This window comes from Talpa europaea (genome assembly GCF_964194135.1).
Source record: "Talpa europaea genome assembly, chromosome: 15".
NCBI classification, from domain to species: domain Eukaryota; kingdom Metazoa; phylum Chordata; class Mammalia; order Eulipotyphla; family Talpidae; genus Talpa; species Talpa europaea.
Window position 1 is genome coordinate 84,932,297 of NC_140083.1, and position 21,153 is coordinate 84,953,449.

At 40.4% G+C, this 21,153-nt stretch overlaps 1 protein-coding gene across 1 annotated transcript in view; it reads right to left on the minus strand.

Moving 5' to 3' along the window:
* The window catches only part of TAFA2 (TAFA chemokine like family member 2), a gene marked incomplete at both ends in the record, with an annotated part of 65,085 nt that extends 52,462 nt beyond the window's left edge, over positions 1 to 12,623 (minus strand). The window contains one exon of the mRNA XM_084256189.1: positions 12,518 to 12,623. Coding sequence (XP_084112315.1) covers positions 12,518 to 12,623 — 106 coding nt within the window. The remainder of the gene's footprint in view (positions 1 to 12,517) is intronic.
* Between the last annotated feature and the right edge of the window lie 8,530 nt (positions 12,624 to 21,153).

Here is a 21,153-nt window from a genome sequence, read left to right on the forward strand (position 1 = left end):
CCCTCATGTAGAAAAACAAACACCTAATGTCCCTACTTTACAGCTGAAAAAACTAAAATCTCAGAGGTAATATGCATCACTCAAGGGCATTCAACGTAAAACCGGCATGTTCCTGGCGCCAGGTTTTCTTGCATTCATCACTCTGATCAGGTAAATGTCTTCAGCAACATTTCAAATGAGGTTTTCAGTCTGTTTACCCCACAAATACAGTCTTACATGTTAATCATAAATCTATAAATAATGTACTCAGGGAAGTAGACATGTTCATTATGAGAGATCAGCTAAGCAGTCATTTTGTATGATAATTTAATATCAAGTCATATGTCCTCGTTATTTTCCTCTATTAACATCAACTATTACGAGCAGACTTGAATCACTAAGTAAATGGCTCCCTAATACACAGACTCCAGTGCATTAGCGATACAGAAAAGCAACTTACAATATGAAAAGTAGAAGCCACAGAAGATATTAACAATGTTTTCCAGTGACCTGATAACTCGGACTGTTATAAAAAGCAGAGAACAATATGATTTGTTGACCCGATAAGAAAGTTGAGTTCACAGGATCAAGACTAAAAGCTGACGTGACTGACTGTATTTATTGCAGCTGTCAGCCTTTCGTTTTGATGACACGTGAGAAAGATATGAATAAAATACATTGTAAGATATAAGAGAGAACTTTTCCCTCATGACTGCATAAAAATAAAGATTATTTCTCTAACGGTTTATATCGGCTCCTCAAAATCAGTCTATTATATAGATAAGCTATCAGGGACTTTCACAGATGATTAATAACAGGAAAATAGTAGAATGAAACAGGTATTACCACATCGTAGAAATAAAACTGGACTGATTTCAGGGGGAGCAATATTTCCCAAGGGGGTGAAAACTGATTCATGCCAGTGAAATCTTACTTTCTTTCTAAATCACAGATAAACATGCGGCACTAAACAAATACAGTGCATCTGTGGTATTAAAATTTCGGGGGTGAGCAATTAAAAAAAATTTAAAAGCTCCTTAGAGAGCCAAGATGAAACACAGTTGAGAAAAATTGCTCTAGGTAAACAAATATTAACAAATTCTATTTTAAGTTCAACAAATTTAAGACCTCTTTGATTTCCTTTAATTACTGCTGGTGATGAAAATCAGAGGAATATATTAAGTAAATTCCCTCCAAATAAGTTGCGGAATGCTTGCTGATAGCTGCAAAGTGTTCGTTCAATTCAATTAATAAATCTTAACAGTCAATATAAATGTTTTGTGATTTTCATATCATTTTTAAAGGACACAAAGATGCAATAATGACATCATTTCATTCAGTGGCTATTAAATTCAGCAACAGAAAAGTATATTCTCTTCTCTGAATAGGAAGAGTACCATCCCCATTTATACACCTGCTCTGCTTCAGTTTACTACAAAGATAAATTCTTGAATCACCCAGTATTAGCAAGCTTTCAAGAGAACTACAGTGAAAGAATGTTCCTTTCATAGCTCAAGTAGGTAAAGCATTATATGAAGTCATATAGCAATTATATGCAGGATTACTTCATTTATTTTATTTTTGGACAGAATTTCCTAATCCTACACCTTCAAACACCTTCTAAACTGAAAATAACCCAGATAAAGCTAGTTTTTTTTAAAGTTCAGGGGAGAGAAAGGAATCACAACAGGCAGGGAAGAGTCACAGGTTTATGGTGGGGGAAGAACCACAGGGACTGTACCTGAGGGGTTAACCCATGACTGCACACAAATGAACAATGATGTAAGAAAGTAAATAAATTAAAGGAATTTTAAAAAGAAAATTTAGAAAGAATATAATTGCATTATGTTGAATGATACAAACATTTCATTCTTTTGGCTTCAATTTTTGGTGCTATGTAAAGAAGTTAGTTGCGAGCAAAATTTATAACTGCATTAATTTACTAATTTTCATTATATTAAAATAATTCAAGCTATAAACTTAATAAATAAACTTAATTATTAATAAATAGTTTCAACAAAATCACTGCATAAAAGTTTCATATCGATATTAACAAACAAAAGTCTCAATGAAATCAAAGATCTTGTTACGTAATTTATGGTACATTATCGGGTTTTGGTAATTTATGGTACATTATCCATGACCTGATTAAAAGATGCTTTATAGATAGTTTTTAGGTATTTAAGTAAACACACATTGTTTACTGCTAATTATACTGTTAAGTGGGATAAAAAGGGGTAAAGTTGTAAAGGTGAATTAACGTGTGCTTATCTCACGATGCACAAACTTCAGTAGAAACACCATCTCAGGAGACTCCCCACGCGTGAGCCGAACCACGTGCATGCCACCTACTGCAGCACTGTCAACAGCAAGCAACAAATGGAACGACCCAGATGTCTATCAATAGGAAAAGGAATAAAGACATCCCAGGATACTCACGCAATGCAATCCTGCATCTCAACCCTGATGAATCTCAGGAGGAAATGTCAAGGGTAAGAAGCAAGTCACACTAAGAGAGTAGGACGCCTTTTTGACAGAATTAACCACTAAACAGAGCAATCCTCTGTTATTCCTGCACAGGAAGCCAGGAAGGGGTCTGCATCTCCGTGGAGGAAGGGATATGCTGTGATAATTACAATTATTGGCTTTCAAATCATCCTTTGAGTGTGCTGTAAACCTGTGATGTCTTTAAAAAGAGAATAAGAAACCTCAGGAAAATAGCAAATCTGTCCGCATGGTTTAAAGCAGAATCACCAGGGGCCTCCCTGGTGGCGCAAGGGGTTAAGACACAGCACGATGAAGCTATCACCAGCCACTGCAGCATGAGTTCGATTCCTGGCCAGGGAGCTACCCACATGGTGCAGCAGACCTCGCCTGTCTCCCCACTGCTCCCCTCAGCAGTGGATTTCGGTCAGTCTGCCTGTTCTGCTCCCCACTCTGTCTCTGCTGAATCCTCTCACCCCTGCATCTCTGGCCTGTACCCCAACTCTTGTATGCATAAATAAATCTTCAAAAAGAATAAAATAAAGCAGAATCACCAGGTCAGGGTCCCACAGTCTCTCACACACCCCACCCTTGTCAATGGATAGATGAATAAATAAATTAATGAACATTAAGCTCTTGGATATGCTTAATATGGTCATAGTTAAAGCAGATGAAAATATGTTCAAATGCCATCTGATTTTTATGTGGAAGAACCACGGGTAATTTGATTTAATTCTTGATATTTTGTTTCCAAAGTCTCCCCAACTCTGTATTACTCTGAAAATTTGATCAAGTAAATAATAAAATGACTTAATACAAGTCCAGAGCAAGGTCAGTTTATGTTGTGAGCATTTTTCTTTCTCTTAGGACATTAGTCCAGTTGTTTCCATACACGAGTTCCTGGAAACAATGAATGATACATCAGGGTATTCAACGTAGGTGAACTTCATAGTCTGCAGCAAACCAGGCCAAGAGAACTTAATACTATCGGAGCTAAATTGAATCAATCGATTTTAACTGTCAGAAAACCACCGCTGTGAAAATGGCCCCAAAATCTACCCACCAGCCACCTCTCCACGCCACTGAGCTCCGCCATCCCTGGTTGGTGCCCCTGAGCCCTGATGCGCTGATCGCCCGGCTCCTGAGGATGCTCTTCCTCCAGGCCCGGGGGGCTCGGGACACTGCCCTCTGCAGACTCCAGCCCCTCCACGTACCTCCCAGCGCCAGTCAGACCCCAGCTCAAATGCCTCTCCTTGGGAAGAGCACTTTCTCGCACCATTTGTAATTAAATGTTAGTCTGATTCTTTGATTAATGTTTTTCTTCTTGGCTATTATACTGGAAGCTCCATCAGATACGGATCGTTGTGGTCTTTTTTTCTCACTGTTGTGCTCATTTTTCTGTCAACGGAAATTGAACTAATGCCCAATATGCTATAGCCACACAATGCATGTTTTCTGTGCTGGGTATTTGTTTGGATAAATAATCAAGTGTACCAGGAAGCAAATGAGGAGTTAACCCCCCCACAAAACGAAAATGGCGATTCTCTTATCTGGACTTCGAACTAAAAATTATCTTTATTATTTTGGGAGTATTTTTAGGGGGGGGAAACTAACGAATCAAATATTTCAAGTCATGTTAAACATTATATTCCAATGGCATTAACATTATTCAATCTTAGTTAATCAAATGAAGTTTTTCAGTTTTCTTTGTTGGATGTGTCTCTCGCCTGCATCTATTTTTCACACTAAATACTGACCTTCATCCAAATCAAACATCCAGTGATGACTCTCACTTGAGATTTAGTTTGGGTGTGAGAGGTAGATAAGACAAGCTGTTGGCTTCGAAGATTCACGATTACATCTTCTGTGGGTTACTCGGAGTCCTAACTGAAATGTTTCCTCTCTGGCGCCTAATATCTGAAGCTGCATGTAATGTAATTGCTTCCCGGGGTGAAACACTTCTTATGCTTTCTGACTAGCTGCCACAAAACTGAGTAAATGAAAAACACACACACGCACACGCCCAGCTCAACGCAATTGTGAAAGTCCAGTACCAAGTCTCTGTGGCCCTCTGAGCAATAAATTTATGTGTCTGTGTGTGAGGGACTGTTTGTTCCCCCAAAGCTCAGAAGATTGGATGAAGCAGGTGAAAACATTTTCTGATTTTTAGATAGCCCATTTTGCAAATCCAAATGCTCTAGATTTCTACAGTGTTTCTGCATCAGGTTCACAAGACAGAGTAACGCAATTCTTACTTGGGTGCTCTGGAGAACACACTGATTACACTGGTACTTCTAAGAGTTATTTATTCTCTTCCTTTATCATCTACATTTATGTGTTTTATAATGACTGACTCTCCTTCTTGCATACTATATGAACGGCAGTCTTCTTGCTATCCCCTTGCTATCTCTAGGCACGGTCCTACTTGAAAACATTCATACTTTTGCTGCTCTTTATGGAACATCCAGATATTTCTCCAAATATTCCCCAAGATGGGTCCCTTGGAAACTTTCAGTCTTACCTAAAGGCCTTATTTTAAATGCCAATCCCTTTTGAACACTCCTTATATCTCTTCCTTCCTTTATTTATGCTATAAAACTGTTGTGTTTATCTTCACACCTTCAGGGCAAAAACTCCATAAAAACAAAGAATTTGTATGCACTTTTATGTACTTCTATATTCTCAGCCCTTACAGAACATACTAAAAAAATATTGAGGAAAACAAATTTCCCGTCAGAATCAGCCAACCCAACATATTTCTTTGAAAAGTACCAGTAGACTCCAGGAGTCAATGACCAGCAGCAGCCTGGAAGACTATGCTTTGCAGGAGAAACAGTACGAGGCCTGAAGTCCTGACAGACAAAACCATGACCTCTGCCTTGTCAGCCCCAGAGACCAGGCCGAACAGAAAGGACTTATACGTTAGTGGAGTAAATGACCCTGGTGGTCACGAGGAAGTGGCTGCTGTATACTGTGGGCACAGAGCAATATTTTGGGCTCTCAGATGATCCACTGGGACATTTCTTGGCATCCCCATACATGGTTATAACTATATAAATTTGTAAGTACAACAACCACTGCATAAGAGCATAATCCAGAGCTCAGAACCCTCAGGCATGTTGACTAAGGAAAGTATCAGTCAAGCCTCCCAGCAGAGCAGAAATGCTGAAGGAGAAGAGAGACTAACTACAGTGGCCGGGGTTGGGCGAATGGTCAATGGCAGTAATAGCTTTGGGACTCCTGGTATCAGTGGGGGCCTCCCTGGTCCTCCTCAAGCATGTTTTCTCAGAAATTGTGACCATCCCCAGTCTCTGACAGTGTTGGCTGGATGGAGTGAGCTTTAGTGAGATGCAAGTGGGCCTGAGGCATATGAGGAGTGGACGAGAGTGGAACAGAACTGCTGGCCCATCACCGAGAGCCTTTCATCGGCTGCACTTTTCATCCACTTGTGCACACCAGGAGAGCACAGCTCACAGCCACCACTTGTCTGCAGATCATGCTCTGCTGAAGCAGCAGCACTTCCACAGGAAGGCTCCTCCCTGTCGCCAAGAATAGGTCAATGGCCACTGAGCAGTGGACACAAGGGTAGAAGCAGCTTCCACCTTGCCTCAAGAAGGGACAAACTGAAAATTCATGTTTCTGAGCCTCCCCACAGTGTCCTCCAGCTGAGACCCTGCTTAGCTTTGATCTCTTGCTCTTTCCTTCTGCCCTCTCTCTTCTTCTCCTGAGAGCACTCTTTCAAGCAATCACATCAACACTAATTCCTCATTTGTCGAGGATATGCAAATCATTTCAGTAAAAGTGCATCCTAAATAATATTCTCAGCATTCAAAAAAGATAAACACATGCAATTTGCAGCAACATGGATGGCGCTGGAAGGGATCATGCTCAGCGAAATAAGCCAGAAAGAAAAAGAAAAATCCCGGATGGTCTCACTCATAGCAGGAATCTAGAAAACTTAAATAAGGGACCAGGAAAATGAATAACTATAAGAAAGTGAAAATCAGAATCAACAAAAAACTATGAACCAGAGACACTTTTTGGGGGGTGGGGGGCGGGAGGGGAAGGATTGGGGTCAGAATGGGGCGTTTGCAATTGTATGGGGGAATATAAAAATAAAATTTAATATTAAAAAAAAAAGAAAAAGGGAAAAAAAAAGTGCATCCTAAAGTACTCACTAATATGATGCCAATGAACATGAGCTTACAATTTTTTTAAATGACAAAATCTTAAAACAACGTATCATGAGTGAAACCCACCAGAAAGAAACCCAAAAAGTGTCATCAAGTCAAATATATATACACATATAATATAAAAAGAAATGTAAACATGAGGGAGAGCAAAAATATTTAAAAAGCAAGTCAATTTGCAAGGAAAAAAAATGTTTAGTAGCAAAACATGGATGGAATTAAAATGCAATTTAAGAATTTTAGGGCATTTAGGCCAGAAAATGAGTGCAGTGCAAAGAAGATCTGAATAAATATCAGAATGTAGCATAGAGAGACTTGAAAGTAGCAAATATAAAATCAAGGTTGAAGTGCACAGAAAACAGAGTGAAAAACTGACATTCATGTGACTTGTTCTAGTTTAGTAGACACTTGTAGAAGCAATAGTTCAAGAGATAATGCTTGAATTTTTTTCAGAGTTCATGAAAAACGCCACTCAACAGATTCAGGAAGTTATCTAAGTATCAAATAGTATAAATGAAAAGAAATTCACTGCTAGATATGTATCATGTAGTAGGAACAAGACTGCCTACATTTGAGTCCTGCCTCCATTAGTTTCAATAAGGTAACCTGAATAAATTATTTAACCAACCATTCTTTGCCACATTGTCTGATGTGTAAAATGGTTTTAATAACAGCATCAATCTCACAAATTGTTATGAAGATTAAATAAGTTGACATCTGTAATGTCCCTCGAATAGTGCTGCTAAGTGTTAAGTACTTAGCTTTATCACTTCTGTGCTGAATGTTCACACAATGTCCTCCGATCACAGACAGTTGTTGCTTTTGTTTTTATTTTCAAATAAAAAAAAGAGATAATAATTGGCTTAACCATTGATTTGAGTTTGTGGACAATCGTGTGCTTATTCAAATAAGGTTTGTATGTATAAAAGGTAGATACACACATATATGCATTCACCTGCATTCATATATATACATATATATGTGTGTGTGTCATTTTTTCAGGTCTTCAAGATATGAAAGAATTGGAATTTAACACCTAAAATTTCTTACCACCACCACTCTGTCCCTGAGGCCTAAATACAACTATGAAAAGATTTATCTTTCTAGGCAGAGTTGTTGAGACAAGTGCCATATAAGAGGAATAACACATATTTTAAAAAGTTGATAGTCAAAGAATCTGCTATCATCAATTGGTGAATTATAGGCATCTCAACTTGACTGCTGACTGATTTCTAATCACCTTATACTCATTATAAGTAATAATTATTTCTATTTTTTTAATCTCACAATAAAAAGGACTCAGCCTCCCTTATATGTGATGAAACCCAGGTCAAATGTTCTCCATAAGTAGCTGAACATGACAGAACAATGGATTTTTTTACATTTATTTATAGGAGAGAGAGACAGTCATTCCCTGTCCATGCTGAAAGAAAAGGAAAATCATTTCATCCCTTGAGATGGATAGAAATGATCCAAGGCACTCACTCTAACACTTTATATGTAAATAAATCTTTCGAAGGGTCCAATAAACCCTTTGGTTTATCGGTCTGCATTTTGTATGTAGGGAATTAGTGACCCAATCTTTTTGGAACCATGAAGACTTACCATAAGGAATTAATCCAAACTATAACCATTTAGCCATCTTGGAAAGACAAGAGGAATTTTATTAACATTTTATTAACCAACGTACTAAATTATACAAATGAACCATACTTGAGTTAGCATATGATTGTCCAGTAACTAAACCAATGGTTGGTTAATTGATTAACTAAACACATGACTACTGACCTAATCCTCCTGGTGTGTGAAATGTCTCAGGAGGCTAGAGTTTTCTACAGGGCCACTGAGAAGTTCAGGGAGGCTTCATTTCCCCATGAGCGCCTGGCATCCACTAAGTATAACTTAGGTTTGTCATGTAAAGAAATAAAATTATGAAATAATAAAGAGTAGACAGTAATTCAGTACAAGAAGATATAAATGATAGGTTCAACAAAGGCAAAAGTTGATCCTTTGAGAATTAATGACCTTGATCAACTCAGGTGAAGCTAATTAAGAAGTGCACTCTTCAGTGAGCATGGCAAGGCGAGCACTGTTCGCACAACCGTGGAAGATGTAACTACAAACTCAGCGCAAAATGCAAACAGTAAGAAAACACCTTGAATAACACCTGAAAAATCACGTGGCATTATGTAAGACGGAAGCTAGGCATGCCCTCAGAGCTTGTAATTTTTCTTCGAGAAATGTGCTCATGATGAACACTTGCAAAGGTGCACCTTGTCCAAATGTTCGCAGAAGCCTTGTTCACAGCGGCAAGAAAATAGGACACCAAACATCAATGCAAAAATTGTGGTGACTTCATACTATAAAATGTGGAGCCATGGCAAAAATAATGAATAAGCTACAGCTTACACGCCATCAACTACAATGAATGTCACAAATACATTGTTGGGCTATATTGCAACTCAGCTGTTATGCAAATTACAGAAAAATACAGTGTAATACTATACTGTATTCAAGATTTTTTAATGCTGTTGAATCCCAGGTTATATGTCTTTTTATTTTAAATGTGCCTAGAGACCTTAGAATCTATATTAAAATTTTTTATCTTAATTGAGAATATCTATTTTCCATCTTACCCATGCTTGTGCAAATTAATTCCACTAATAAAATTTCAAAGATTTATGCAATAATATATTAAACATTATGAAGTATTCACCAAAAATTTTTACCTTTTTTAGGTATGCCATTATAAATAATTTGAAATAAAGCAAACTATCTTCCTACACAAGATTTTAAAATATATTTTTTTATATTTTACTTGGTTTTATTCCATGCATGCAATAGCATTGTTTTTAATATTTCATTTCATATAATTCTTACATCATTTTGTATAATACTATTATGAAAATTCAATAACCACCAAAATTAAGCAATATGCCATTTGGAGATCTATCAATACATGATGGAATTATAAATAAAAGCCAAGGAATTACAACCACCAAATTCAGACTGGAGATAATCTTTGGGAAGGAGCGGCAGCCTCAGGCAGCCTCAAGAGACCAGACATTCCGCATTTTCAATGGGGGGGGGGGGTGAGCAGCCGGTGTTCATTGTATCTACATGTCCTACAACTTACACGTACACATTACACTTACGATTTAACTGTGAAATAGTTTTCTAAAGGGCATTCTGTATGAGATACATAAAGGGAAGAAAGACGAGGAGGAGGGAAGGAAAGTGGAAGCAAGGGAGAAATTTTTCCTAAAATCTTCATCTAAAACGTCGGAGTCCGGGTAGAAATGGAGGAGCAAGCAACGCCACCTCCATCTCCTGTAATGTCCTGGCGCTGGCACTTTTAGTAGGTTTTCTGACATCGTGCATAATCTATTCCCAAGAAGTATTTTCTTGGCAAGAAGTAAACAAATATCTCAGTTTTGAAGTTAGCATAGGCCATAACACAACATAAAAATTTCTTTAAAGGAGCTTTGAAATTGCACACAATATTCACCGTGGGGCAGTCTCTGTGAGCGATTCTCTGCGATCCCACCACTGGCTGTGGAGGTGAAAAAGCAGCTTTACCGTGAACCTTTTTTAAGGTTTCAACAGCTGACAACCACTATTGCCATGAATCCCTCCATTTCCCTCGATTCTCCTGTTACAGGCTGGAAGAGAGCATGGGGGACACCCTTTTGGAAACCCGAGAGGCTGTGTTTTCTCTTGTAAGCCCAAGGTGGGGCCACCCCAGCATTTTGCAACTCTTTGTAAAAGGCCATAGTTAAAGAGAAACCCCACCGACTGGGGGAACACTTTTTGCACACAACACTAATGATAAAGGATGATCACAAAAATCTACAAAGAGCTGATGAGACTCAACAAAAACAAAGAAAATAATCCAGTCAAAAAATGGGCAGAAGAGCTAAAAAGAAACTTCTCTGAAGAGGAAATGCAAATGGCCAACAGGCATATGAAAAAATGTTCAACATCACTTGTCATCAGGGAAATGCAAATCAAAACTACCATGAGATACCATCTCACACCAGTGAGAATGGCACATATTAAACAAACTAGCAACAACAAATGTTGGCGAGGGTGTGGAGAAAAAGGAACTCTCCTGCACTGTTGGTGGGAGTGCAAACTGGTCCAACCACTATGGAGAGCTGTGTGGAGATTTCTGGACCTACTAAACATAGAGCTTCCATAGGATCCAGCAATTCCACTCCTGGGTGTTTACCCCAAGGTCATAGAAACACCAACTCCAAAGGGCACCTGCACCCCTATGTTTATAGCAGCACTGTTTACAATAGCTAAGCTTTGGAAACAGCCCAAATGCCCAAAAATAGATGACTGGATCAAGAAGATGTGGTCCATATACACCAGGGAATATTACTCAGCAATCAAAAAAGATAAACACATGCCATTTGCAGCAACATGGATGGCGCTGGAAGGGATCATGCTCAGCGAAATAAGCCAAAAAGAAAAAGAAAAATCCCGGATGGTCTCACTCATAGCAGGAATCCAGAAAACTTAAATAAGGGACCAGGAAAATGAATAACTATAAGAAAGTGAACATCAAAATCAACAAACAACTATGAACCAGAGACACTCTATGGGGGGTGGGGGTGGGGAAAGGAGGGCTTGGGGTCAAAATAAGGGGGTTGTAATTGTATGGGGAATATAAAAATAAAGTTTAAATTAAAAAAAAAAGGCCATAGTTAACATGACTGCCCTAAGTCTCACATCCTTGCTGCCAATCGGGAGGCCCGGGGAATAATGTCCCCTTCCACATTGTTTTATTTTTATTCTAGTAGCAATTATTAAGGAGAATTTAAAGTTCAATTTGTGGGATAAGGTGTTCTGTTAAAAGAAAACTAATGTCTGCTACTACCACACACTTGCACACACACGGTGGGATGAAAACAGGGTTATGAAACACAAAAGACCTCTTCATAAAATTGTCTTATCAAAACATGTCTCCTTTTGTTCTTAAATACAGGGGAAAAGATTTGTCTTATAACATCACTCCTTCACACCGCATCATCCCTCTCCATGGTGTTAATATTCCATATAATGATAATTAAATGCACATGTGTAACCAACATCAGTGTTATTGAATTCAACTCCTAACTCCCTCTCTACCCAAAGATAAGAAAATCAGGTTCTAGTCTCCGTACTTCACAGAACTCAAACCTGGATTGGAAAATCGTATTTCACAGAAAGATCTAAATCAATGATTCAGGTTATGAATACTTGATTATGGTAGGGAAAGTTGAGAAATAACCCCATTTTAATTCATCTGGAAAAAGATAGTTACTCATTATATCGAGTCTTCTGCTCAATATCGGAAAAAGAAGGGACATAATCTTGAGCTGTCAGGCTTCCAACATGAATGAAATAAATATTCTCACTTTGTTCCATGGCAGAACTGAGCTTGCTAAGCGTCGTACTAGGGAGAGAGACCAAATATGCTCAGAGGTATTCTGGCATGAAAAAACATGATCCACAAAGAGCCATGCAAGGAAATGGATACATGTACACACTGTGAAGTTACACATCATTAAAGGTGCTTTCACTACAAGGACGACCGCAGTCTGAAACTCATCTTTAGTACGTGTCACCTCCACATTTTAACATTCCTATGTTAAAAATGGAAATGATGGGAAAGGTTGACCACGCCTCGCCATGATCTGAGAAACATTTAAGTGATCAGACTTTGCCTACTAACACCATGGGCAACAGTCTTCGCATTTTTACTTAAAACCAATCATGGGTTACCAGATGGGGAGAGTCAGGCCTAGGAAATGAGACAGACAAGAAAGTCTGTGCGAAAGGGAGTCACCTGCCGAAAAGCAGAGAGAACAGCTTACCTTTATGATGATTTGCACTGGATACAACCTTCCCCCACAAGGTTACGATAAATATTATGATTAGCAGTTTTCCTTTTGTTGCTTTCTGTAAGTATCTCTTACTCATCCTGCAACAAAACAAAACAGAAAACCTAAGTATATGAAGTCATTATTTTCCACTATAATTGTGTTACATTTACAACTTTTCATGACACCTTAACACATTCAAAACCCTAAAAATCAGCATTGCCTATAATTGAGATGTCATTTACTTTATATAAATGATGAACAGAAAAAGTAATTTTTCTGAACAAAACACCTTGGTGTGATGATAGAAGAAATAGGAGACCCTACTTGGGTCTTCACTCACTTAACAAGAGCCTAAATCAATGGGAAATTGATCTATCGTTTTTTCTCTCCCTAAAAATACAGATTTAACTTATTCATAAAATCCAAGGCATAGTTGTACGAATACTCTTTAAATATGTGACGTATTTTCCTTTCTTTCTACAAGTCAAATGATTAAACAGTTTAAGTCAAATGTACTAGATGAATTCCTGCACAGAATAAAGTCATTTCAAAACTATTATTCCCAATGTGCTTTTTAAAAAAATCACCTGGTACTATTTTCTTATTGCATAACACCACTACAGAAGGCATCAATGTTTTAATATGTTTAAAAGCAGAATGAAAATACCAAGTTAACATTTTCAAGTTCACCCCACAAAACCCAAGAAAGACACGAGAAAATAATAATTACCTACAGTAACAGGTCAGCGCCTACATTCTCTAGCACTTCACACATTATCTCAATTGTTTTTCAGAATACATATGGGAAGGTGGTATTTCTAGAGCCATTTCTTAAATGATGAAATGTGGAAATTTGCCTGAGTTCATATTTAATGATAGATTAAAAATTCGACTCCAGATCTGTCTAATTCTAAAACCCTCACATTAACTGCTATATTGCTAAAGGGTTAGCAAAACTGGTGTAAAATAAAATCCATCTGCATTTATGTATGAGGGAGAAAAATTAGATCTCTTCCACGCAGAGCCTTCTCAGATTCAGATCCTAGCGAGTTCCATTCTTGTCTGACTTACAGATTCTTGCCTTAGCTTAGCGCCAAGTTCAGAAGTCATTTTCTCACTTAGCCTGATTCCTCTTCCTCCTCAATTCCTTAAGTTACCTTTTCCCATTACACCTCTCTTCCAAAACATGCCATCTCCCAAAATATGACTCAGTGGTAGCCATGATGACTACAGCATAGTGATAAATGCCAGGGAAAATTAACAAATATTTTAACATTTCTGGACCTGGGGAAATTGTGCACACTTCCAAGACAGACCAACGTGGAGTCCAGGTTCTACCAGCTTATAATTATATGATCCTGGGCAAGTTTCTTCACCTCCTACTTCAGTTTCCTATGAAGCGGGATAATGCATGTGTAAGGCCTGTCCCCTGGGCTAGCATATATAATGGCTCAACAATTATGAGATAGCAAATATTCAATCATTTAGACATAATGTTTGGTCCCTGAGTGCATGAGAAGACAGTTCCATTTATGAGATGACCCACAGAAGTTTCAGTGGCACAAATAACTGCAAGTCTCATAGATCTTGACTGGTTTTGACTTTTTAGTTTAGATCAGTTTAAAAATCCAGCTATCTGCCTGCTAGCTATGTAGCTTTGTATCCCTTACTGAATAACCCCGAGTATTTTCATTGTCAGGAAAATGAAGATAATAATATCTGCCTCCTAGTGTTGATGGTCTGAAGACTAAAAGAGATGGTCCATGTCGAGTTTAACCATTATCATCATTATCAAATTATCATCATCATTATGGGTGTATACCAGAATCTCCTTCCATGTGTTATGTGAGGTATCTGTTCCATAGAACGCTAATGCGTATTACTAATGGTGAGTAAATACATTTGGGAAATTCTGGGTTCAATAAATTTAATCATATTTTTTAAAAAGGCATATTTGAGTTGCAGCATCTTCCAGAAATTTTTCTCCACAAAGTAAAACAGGATATTAAAGTTCTCAGAGAAATAATCTTATTTAGTGTTCCTTCAGTAAAACAAATGTCCATCTTAAATCTTCCATTTTATTGCTTTTCTTCATCTCGGCACTCTCACCACTAGTTTTGTTTCAAGATGCTATTTTTTTCTCTCTTTTCTTCCATCACCCAGTCTCCCCTTCTACATTCAATCCCTGCACTCTTATTGTTCTGCATATCATATAACAGAATGAACAGTTTAGCAAAACTCATCTGACAAGAAGATCTGCTTAGCATAATTCTTGGTAATAGCTTTCCCAGAGCAAATGGCCTCTACTACAAGGTCAATGACCCATTGTATTTTCCATGTCATTCTGCACCCACCAAATGGGATGCCAGAAATGACAGCTGGTCAAACTGTTAACTAGACATACAGAAAAGCAAACGCTCACAAAGTCACCATGCTGTCAAACAGAAAGGCTGGAGGATGCAGGTCAGCATTTGGAAGTCTGTAAAGACCTCTACCTTCTCCCTCTTACCTCCCTCCCCATCCTGTAATCTTCACGTCTGTCAATAGTACTTCTTGAATATCTCTTTAATATATATACTTATTTCCATCCTTACGACAACACTGCTGTTCAAACTATAATTTCTCACAGGCCAAAGCTTCCTAGCTAGTCTTCATGCTGCCAATATTGTCACCTTCTGGAACCCAAAGCAGGCTCTCTTTCAGTCTTTTCCATGACTATATTTGCAATATTTGGTACTTAGTAAGCGTTGGATAAGTACTGCCGACTGAATGTAATGCATTCACTAAGTTGCAGTCTCGTACAGAACTAGAATCATGAAATACCACTCTTATAATCAAAACCTTCACATGATTGCTCAGCCACAACCCTTAGCAGGGTATAAAAAAATGTGTATAAATGTTAAAAAGAAAAAAAAAACCTTGACTTTTTATGTCTCTGATTTTATTTTATGCCATTCCTCCCCATCTCTCTACACACATCCATAGTCTATATTTAAACTCTTCCCAGATCGTCATGGTCTCCAGCTTACTCTCACCTCCACGTCACCTGAAACATCAGTCACCCACCCCAGTCCCACTCACTCCTCAAAATGCTAGCTTCTGTTCAATGGGGGTTCTATTCAATGGTCAGGCAGACAGAGTTGCAATTCCTCCTACAGGACTTCTTCAAGACTGTTGAGTGTTCTTTTTTACACATACCAACTGGTCTCCACACTGTATTTGAAATTTTCCACATACTTTTTCCACCATCCTTCACTCTCCTTTAATATCCCTCAAGGCAGAGGCTATGGCCATACATTTGTGAATAACTAAGACGTGGCCCAAGGTTCAGTGTGATAATGAGTATGTATTGAGTGTTGCTGGTGCCAAAGAGTCAAATACATTATGTAGTTGTCAAATGAGGAAGCAAGTGTCTGTCATTCCTTCAGGAAGAAATTAGGAAATGTCAAACTAGGAGGAGAAAAGTAACAAGAGGGGGAGATAAGAAAGGGCAAACTGCAGAGAAGAAAAAGGAGAATTAAATTTTGTGTTTTATTCTAACTCATTTAAATAACTGAGCAAACTGAAGTGTGCCGGCGTGGTGGAGGGCTCCTGGCAGAGAGGAATGCCAGAGGAGAAAACCCAAAGGAAACCAGCTGAGTGGTCCATTTCTTCTTGACTAGATGAGGAGGGGGCTCGCCCTTCTCATTCAACATGCACCAGGACTCTGCTTAAACATTTCTACCGCCATCGAGGGCTAAATATTTTTAGATTTGCCAAAATCATCTGTAAAAACAGCGGAATATAAGTGTATTTTGTAACAACAGGAGTGGAGGGAGGAAGAGCTGGAAACTGAAAGATTAAGATACACACACAGGATGAAGCCTTGAAACTGCGCCCTGAGCGCGGCAGCTTGCAAGGAACACAAAGGCAGCCGATGACCGAGAGATGGTGACCTTGACCGTGAAGGGTGTTGGAGGGAAAAGTTGTCAAAGTAACCGACTGACAATTAAACCCAGACTTTCCTTCCAGTTCTCTCATCTGCATGATATGTTTCAGTTACACTCCCCAAGATTTAGACTTTTGGATGCTTTTGAAATCCTTTGCCTCCCCACCAATTCGTTGAAAGGACAATTAATTGTAAATAAGCAAGAACTAAAAAACTATTGCACTACTAGAAAAATCATTTCCCCATAAAAACAGAGAATAACTTTAATTAATCTAAAGAGGGATAGGTGGACAGGGAAGTTGGGGGGGGGGGAGTGTGTACAAAGACAACTCCCGTTTGGGAGTTATAATATGTGGATTTTTTTTTTAATTTAAATTTTATCTCTATATTCCCCGTACAACTACAACCCCCTTATTAACAGCCAAATCCAGCACAGGAATGTGCCCTGACATCAGGAGCCATCCAGTGGGTAAAACAAGTACCATTTTTCTTCACAGGAACCACCATGATCTTTATAAAATGTAAATGCCATCAAGGATGCCACCCACCCTTTGTTTAAAATCTCAGCATTTACCTACCATTGAAACGAGAGTAGAATTTAACTTTCTCAATGGAAAGAACATCACCACCTCCTCCTGTCAGTCTTCTAGGACTACACCGGACATCCCAGCTCTACCCCCCACACTTCAGCCCCAGTGGCCCTCTGGTCCCTCAGGCCAAGGTCCTTCTGGACCACACGCTCTGCCTTGAAGGCCAGCTCTCGTCTCTGCGTGGGGAGCTTCTGTTTCACGCTTCAAACTATTAACCTAAAACTACTCAATGTACACAACGTCCCTATCCTCACCATTTGTTAACCAAATTTTGTTTGTTACGAATTATCCCTTCCAGAATCCAAATATTTTCTCCCCAAAGGAAAAAACAAACAACAACAGCAGAGTGGTCAGAGGGTATGATCAAGGTGAGCTTTCCTACTGAACAACCTGTCGCAAGCCAGAGGTATGATGTCAAACAATAATCCCTAAGCAAATGTGAGTGTAATTGAGCTGAACTTCAAAATGTAATGAAGTTATTTAATTGGAAATAAACCTAGCTTATACAATGCAATATCAAATGTGTGTGTGTCACCAAATCTTGATGATGATCATGAAAGAGGACTGGATAATTGAAATCTAGACAACACAAAACCTCATTTCATATTCAATCCCCTCTCCTGCAAGAACTTCAAGCAAAAGTGTCAGTCATGAGAAGCACTGGCCCTCACTCTTGCAGCAGTAACGCTGTCACAATATGGCCAGAAACAGCGGCAGGAGACAGGCAGTGATGGACAACCCACCAGGCGTCCACTCCTGGAGGTGTGCAGATGACTACAGCAGAGCTTGCTCCATGCAGAGCATCTAAGGTCCCTCTCTAGGACATTCATAACACAATGATTCCTTTCCTTTTTAATACAACTTTCATAGTTGTCAAAATTAATAATTCATGGTCCTGAAATCAGTTCTAATATCTGTCTACTCCGCTACCATCGGGACTAATTAAGCACTTTTGTTCCTTTTACTCTCTTCTCTGAGGAAATAAGGCACAGAAGAAATTCCCACGGCTTCCCTCCATGGTAGTAAGGAGTAAGCGCATGAGAATGATGAAAAAATTATCTTTAAGGTTCTTTGTTAGGATAGTTTATGAAGCGAGCACACTTGTCCATGCTATGATTACGGCTAGAGATATGAGGGAATCTCTTTTCTGTGAACTCAGTCACCCCAGTGTGGACAACATGCCATCAAGTACTAGCTGGCCAGCAGCATGCAGTCAGGAATGGAACGCACCGTTAGGAATAAACCACTAATGCCTAGACTCTCATCCCCGCACAGAAACTTCCCAGAGTCAAGGGAACTGAGAGGCTAAGTTGTATATCTGAAGGCCTCCCCACATAACCATCCCCCAAAGGCACCAGAGTTAACGCATTTCCATCTTACCATCAAAAACAAGAGGCGCAAACAGCCATGAATAAAGACAACTATAGCCATGTCTTGAAAGGGATGCCATTCTCCGTCCTCAGAAGAAGCCAACAGAAAGGGGCCCAAGAAGAGGATGTTTAATCAAGGTCACAGAGCTCACGCTCTGCTTTAAGAGTAAATATTTAAGCAAAAATTTTGTGCACGATTTTGGGCCATTTCTGCTACCCTGTCTACCAGTGCTACATGCCAAGCCCAGAACTTCACAGAGCAGGCAAGACAGAGAGGCTGACAGGTGCATGCGTGTAACTAGGTCATATTCACTGTCCCCGTGTGCGCGACACCTGCACATGACTTTGTGTATCTTTTTTTTTTAAGATTTATTTTATTTCTGCATACAAGAGTTGGGGTACAGGCCTGAGGTGTGGGGGGTGAGAAGATTCACCAGAGACAGAGTGGGGAGCAGAACAGACAGATGGACCTAAGTACACTGTGGAGGGGAGCAGCGGGCGAGTCAGGAGAGGTCTGCTGCGCCATGTGGGTAGCTCCCTGTCCAGCTGGGGGATTGAACTCATGCTGCAGAGGCTGCAGACAGCTTCATAAGTTGTGTCTTAACCCCTTGCGCCACCAGGGAGGCCCAACTTCATGTCTCTTAATAAGCCCCTTTGGAGGGAAGCGTGGATCATTATCAGATTTTAATATAGCAAAGTACCATCCTCAGCTTTCAGTAAATAGCTCAAGCAACTGAGAACTCAACTGATTAAGAATCCAAGCAGTGAACACTGCTGCGGAGTTCAGGCCCCAGTAAGCTTCTGTCATATGCTGCTTTCTGCCTTGTTTCTTCTGAAACAAGATTCTGCTCCTTTCTAAACTTCCTTTTTCTTTTTGACCCTTTCCAGTAGCCTGGACTTTCCTGTTCTGCATAAAGCCAATCACATAATACACCCTTCCTCCGCCTTCCCTCTGCCATTGGTGTTTCTGTCCCCCCAACAGCTTTCTTGTGGCGACCCCAGCTTGGTCACCCCGCGGGCAGGGTCTGACAGTAAGAGAACACACTGCAGAACAGCAGCCAAGTGGTGAAATGTGCGATCTCGAGAAATTTCCTCAATGTGCAATTTATTAGGTTAGGAAATGACGTCCCAGGGGTGGTGGTAAAATATTGTTACTTTCGTCCCCTCCCCCGCCCACAGAGGCGGCACTCTCCGAATGGCAGAGAGGAGGAAAACAACAAACCAAAACGGCCAACAAGAACAAACGACGCAGCAAGCGGGACTGGGAGTGGAAAGGAACTATTGCAGCCACCACACCCCGTGAACGGGAGCTGTGGAGAACCCTGCAGGATTCGCCCCGGCGGTGAGCGAACGGCTCCGGGCGCCATTAGAGAAGAACAAAGACCCCGGGAGACACGCACACAGCCCGGGCTGCCGGTAAGCTTGCGCGGAAAAGTGGTGCACTTGGCGCGCTTGAAAAGCAAATGCAGACGGGGATCGCGGCTGCCCAGGTCCCCGTGCCTGCGACCTAGGCTTGCGGGGAGACGCGCGGAGGCCCTCACGGGGGTGAAAGTCCCTCACTGAGTGAGCAGGAACCAGGCGCCCAGACACGGGAGCGGTGCAAAAGGCGCCCTTCCCGCGCCACTGAACTGGGCTACAGCCCGCGTCCTGGACCTGAGGGCTTTGAACTGAGACCCGGGGCACGAAATTCTGGGCGTGGGTTCTCCACGACGGTGGGGCACAAGGCAGACACAGCACCCCAAAGCCGTTGAGGTGTACCCTACCATTCTCGCTCTCTGTTCCCTGTCGCACGGGGGTGGGGGGGTTGAAAAACAGCCCCCCAAGGACAATAGGAGAGATCTCTGGCGCCACCTAGCGACCAGAAAAAAAAAGTCACTAACACCCCATAGAACAGGAAATTTCTTAAGACTGCTTGAAAAGGGCAGAAGGCTTCTGGAGGACCCAGTGGCCAGCCGGGAAGTTAGCCCACGCCAGGCCCCTTCCGACCAGCAGTCTGAGCCCACAGAGGGAGCAGGCACCCACGTCCGGGGCAGACCGGGTGCGCAGAAGAGTGTGCCTGAGACCGGATGTGCAGGGACTGCATCCCGCTTCGCCACTTTAGAACAGGGACATTTCTTCAGTAAAAACTGCCTAAAACCAGCAGAAAGCTCCCCCAGAAGACAGAGATGGCTCCTGGAGGAGCCAGAGGGGAGCGGAGAAGTTCACCCAAGATGCCAGCCAGTCCGAGCAACACAGTGTCCCAATGCATACGACAAATTAGAAAACAGACAGTAGGGAGTAGAAGAACCACATGCAACCTAACAACTCCTCAGGAAAGAAGCACACCACAAAAAGAAAACCACTCACCATATTGCAACGACAGCAACTTGGAAGAACTTCTGAGCCTTTCAGAAAGAGAATTTAAAATTGCCATGATTAAAAAAGTGATAGATCAGAAGAAGGAAATTGAGTCCCTAAAGAGGGAAAACAATGGTCAGAAGAATGAAATTGAGTCCCTAAAGAGGGAAGTAAAAGAAATGCAGGAGATCAAAGAATTAATGGAGGAACTAAAGAACTCTGGGAAAAGCAATAAAAGCAGAATAGATGAAATGGAAGAACGAATAAGTACTCTTGAAGACACAGAAATAAAAAGAATCAAAACAGAAAAGGAAAGAGAAGTACGAAGGAAAAAGAATGAAGAAAGACTTCGGGAACTATCTGACTCCATGAGGAAAGGAAATATAAGAGTTATAGGAATTC